Source organism: Pundamilia nyererei, unplaced genomic scaffold, assembly GCF_000239375.1.
Source record: "Pundamilia nyererei isolate P.nyererei 1_Seehausen unplaced genomic scaffold, PunNye1.0 scaffold00045, whole genome shotgun sequence".
NCBI lineage: Eukaryota > Metazoa > Chordata > Actinopteri > Cichliformes > Cichlidae > Pundamilia > Pundamilia nyererei.
The window spans coordinates 127,902-132,322 of NW_005187446.1; the positions used below are offsets into that span (position 1 = coordinate 127,902).

Sequence of the window (4,421 nt, forward strand, 5' to 3'; positions counted from 1 at the left end):
GAGGCAGGAAAATAAGAAGAGGAGGGAAAAGATGTAGAGGTTCGAGTAAACCAGTGGGGAGGAAACAAAGATGGATACATCAATACCCATTAAATACAAGCAAAAGACTAGCTGGAGTCGTTTAAGTGCTCCATGAATCAGTGTGAGGAATAAAGTAGCTTAATGTTGTGTGGCATATAAACAAAGCATTAAAAATTAGCTCTAATAGCGTGCACGCATGAGTACTCATGGGCTCGAGATACTGACCGCAGGGCCGGGGTACGTTAGGTCACAGCCCTCCCTCCAAGACAGATTGAGGCTCCTGATGAACTCCAAATAGAAGGGATGGGTGGTGTTAAACATGGAGAAGCCGACAATGTTGGACTGCTCATCGACTATGTCATCCAGTCTCAGCAGGGGAAAGTCCTACAGAGGAAGAGGAGGAGGAGGAGTGGGGAGGGTGTTTGCAGGAAAAAGAGAAAATTGAGGTGTGTGACAGGGTGATGTTGACAGGCTATCAAATCTTAGCACAGAAGAAAAATACTGTGCAATAGAAGAGGGTGGTAAAGAAAAAAAGAGGCTACGGGGAGTGACAGCATCTAATCTCTGATGGAGAGCTAGAAGAAAGGCGGAGACTGAGATACAAGGAAAATAGAGGTTAATGGAACAGAGTTTTCTTTTTCTTTTTCAAAGTAATATGCATACAAGTACATCTAAAAGCACAGGACCACATCCCGCACAGAGGGCAGAGAGAGGAAAGTGAAAAAATAAAAATCAGACGCGCAACATAAAATGGTACATTTATTCAAACGCTTGAAAAGGAGGGGAGCATATCAAGGAGAAGGATGAAAACACCGCAAGCTTCGGGAAGGTGGCGGGTGGCAGAAGAAAAAGGGCACATCACATCTGTCATCACCTCCACCCCAGACCCCCACTTTATTTTCTCTTTTCCTCCCACCATCCTCCTCTGCACATCCACATCTTCATACAGTAATTCGTTTTTCAAATGTCTCCCTCTTCTTTCTTCTTCGCCTCTCTCTTTTTTTCCCTCACCTCTGTACTTCCACCTATTGAGTACTTTCTTCCTGTTAACACCTTTGCTGGCTCATAAAGGGACAGAAAGAGGAGGAAAAGCAGGAGAGAGGAAGGAGGAAAAATGAAGGAAGAGAGGACAGAAGAAGGGAAGGGGAACATTTTGCGTACTCTTACCATTGTGGTGAGGATGTACTTATAAAATGCTGATGTCATCCCAAGCTCTGACGCCTGCGAGACAAAAAGAGAGAGGGAGAGGAAATAAGATCAAACAAGTGGAGAATGCGGAAACGGTAGAATAATGGAGGATATGGACGGATTGATAAAGGCAAAGAGGGGGCAAAGGAGGAGAGCTACTGGACAGGCAGAGAGGAAAGGAAGCAGTCGGGGTACAAAAGGGGAGAGGGTGTGAGGGAGAAAAGTGGGGAGGGGGTGGAGAGAGCATACGTTAATCACAGTTTTACATCATCAGGCTAACACTAGGACATTTCGCTGAGGGCGGGCAGCGGCTCAAATATACCCAGTAAAAACATCCCATACGCATTCAAGCCATGACTCACTGTGCTGGCTATCGGCGTTACAAGCCGTACCATGAATCAGAACAAGCTTGGGTAACATCTGCACCACATCCCAGCAAAAGATGTTCTTTTGTCAAATACTTTCATAAGAATGTAAGTGATCGTTGCTGGCAGACACGCATAAATATTGTTCCCTATGCAGCTCTGGAGGGCAGAGAAGGTAAAAATAGATGTTAATTCAGTAACAACAACAAATGTGTAGCCTGTGGAGCTCCGAGCGAGTTGTTTTATTATTTTACAGATGGTGAGCTCCGCATGCCCTTCATGTGGGTACATAAAAGAGAGATATACGCGAACCCCCTTGAGACATACTGCTTGCACTGTATGCAAGAGTAGCTTCGACTCCTGAAAATGTGTAGGTGGCTCTGGGGAACGTATTGACGTTTGCGAACTCACCTTCTTGAGGATGAGATAGGAGACGGAAGCGTTGGCGTCAATGATGATCGTGGCCACTTTGTCGTCACGGATCTCCTTCAGCAGCGGCGTAGGGTCCAGGTTGTCATCTAGCATCCTGACTGACAGGGTCTCCCGGGAGATGAGAAAGCGGCGAACCAGTTCCTCCAATCTCAGCAGGCCTGAGGGAGAACGAAAACAGGGACGAGGCGCGCATCAGTGTCTGTATCAGTAGATACGACTCGTGTTTTTCAAAACGTAACCAATGCAGGACATTTGAAAATCTGATTTATCCTGGAATGGTCATATATTAGTGTCTCGTTGCAAAGCATGATTGATGGGTTGTCTAAATCCCCAGGAAATGAAATATCATTTAATATGAAGTCTGCCGCGTGTTCCCATTAACCATATCTCTCACTAGGACTTATTTTTTTATCTATTGTAATTCCGACAAAAAAGATTTTTCTTATCAGCTCTGCCTTGTTTGTTTGTTTCCCTCTTAGTTAACAACCTACTTGACATACGGCATTTTACAGAAATATGGAGAAGAATTATGCGGAAAACAAGTGATTTGTTTTCGATGCTGATAAGTGCCACCGTGCTCTCGCGACACCTCAACTGTGACTCAAAGGTTGCATTTATTTTCCAATAAATCTATGACTCCAGATGAATCTGTCAGCTCAGGGATGTTCGGGACAATTGTTATGCAGAGGTTATTCCATCAATCCGGACGTGCATAAAAGATGCAGATATGCATTTTAACAAGTTATGGGATTTGTGTTATTTTTCACCTCTATCTTCACTACATGTAGTTAGATTTTATATTTACAGTGTTGTGAAAAAAAAATCTTGAATCAGCCCTCGTTTCTTTATGCTTTGCTTCTAAGGAGATAGACTATCTTGTAATCTGCTAACATGGTTTTCTTCAATAATTCTCCTGAAAGTCCTTTGAAGTTTTTCTTTGGACATTGGCTGCTTTGACACTCGTTTTCAGTCCAGTCCTTGTATCTGGGAGCTTTCACATGAATGTTTTTTGTTACTTAACACACACTTATGAACCATTCAAACCATTCAAAAGACTTCTAACTCATGTCCAGATTAACAGACTCAACTTTTTGGGATTAGCAAAGACTAATCTTAAATTGTATCTTTAGGCACTTTGTTGGCAGCCTGACACAACAGCACAGAAAATCGTTCCCATTTGTCAGGTAAACCTATGAAACATGGCAAAGATAACATAGTTTGACAGGCATAAAATTGTATTTTTGTACCAACAGGTTGATTCTTAATGTCAGCATGGTGTGCAGTGTGTCCTCAAGAAAGATAAAGGAAGTGGAGGACTAAAAAAACATCTCAAGCTGATGAACAGTACCAGAGAGTCATATTGTTAAGAAATTTAAAAAAAAAATCCATCAAAGATCTGAACCAAGACCTGAGAGATGAAGCTGATCCATCCACTGTTCACTGAAGCCTCGTCAGAAATGCCGTCAGTGGACGGGTGGCTGTCAAGAAGCCATACTTAAGAAGGTTACACAAGGCTGAGGTACAACAAATTACTCAGGAATGGACTGAATATCGGTGATAACAGGTCTTGTGGAGTGATTAATCCAAATTTGAATTTTTACCCATACCCAGACAGAAAAACACACAATGGCACGCTATCAGTCATGGACTGGCCTCCCCAGAGCCCACACCTCAACATTACTGAAGCAGTGTGAGGTCAGCTTGGAAGAGAGAAGAATAAAAGGTAGCCAACATCCAAAGAAGAACTTTGCATGTCCTCCAAGAAGCCTGGAGAATTATTCCTGAAGACTACTGAAAGAAATCATAAGCTTGAAAGTGGTCACACTAAATATTAACTTTAAGCTCTCTAGAATTGCACAAACTCAATTTTGCCTCATAGACTTTACGTTATCATGTACTTGCAAAGATATATGTGCAACATACATATGCATATACTCCTGAGAACAGAGGGAAAACAAACCTTCCCATTGAACCTTTAGGTGACTTAGGGGTAGGGTAGCTCAATAAGGTCAAAAGATACAACCCAAAGAGGACATAAATGAATAGGCTGGTTCTCAGGAGGATGTATATGAGCAACATATGAATACATATGTTTGAGCAAATCTCTGCACCTATTTCCCATTTTCCTAGCAACATTAAGTAATGAGGGGTGACTCAAGACTTCTGCACAGTACTGTATGTTTTCCTCGATAATATTTTAACAAAACTGATAAATATTGATAAAGACCATAAATGGATTGATGCATTTAAATGCATCATACTACTGCAACCAGAAAAGAAATGCAGTTATCTGTATATAAATCTATATCGAAAGGCTGCAAAACCGAAAGCCATTTGTGCAGTCTATGTTTCTGCAGCAGGAGGACATAACATAACTCACACACACACACACACACACACACACACACACACACA

General features: G+C 42.2%; 1 protein-coding gene across 4 annotated transcripts in view; it reads right to left on the reverse strand.

Moving 5' to 3' along the window:
- Window positions 1-4,421, reverse strand: part of grik5 (glutamate receptor, ionotropic, kainate 5) — a 94,646-nt gene that overhangs the window by 29,529 nt on the left and 60,696 nt on the right. For all 4 annotated transcript variants that reach the window (XM_005731826.1, XM_013910602.1, XM_013910603.1 and 1 more), the window contains 3 exons: window positions 1,986-2,164; window positions 1,189-1,242; window positions 247-405 (listed from right to left, as the gene is read on the reverse strand). In XM_005731826.1, coding sequence (XP_005731883.1) covers window positions 247-405; window positions 1,189-1,242; window positions 1,986-2,164 — 392 coding nt within the window. The remainder of the gene's footprint in view (window positions 1-246; window positions 406-1,188; window positions 1,243-1,985; window positions 2,165-4,421) is intronic.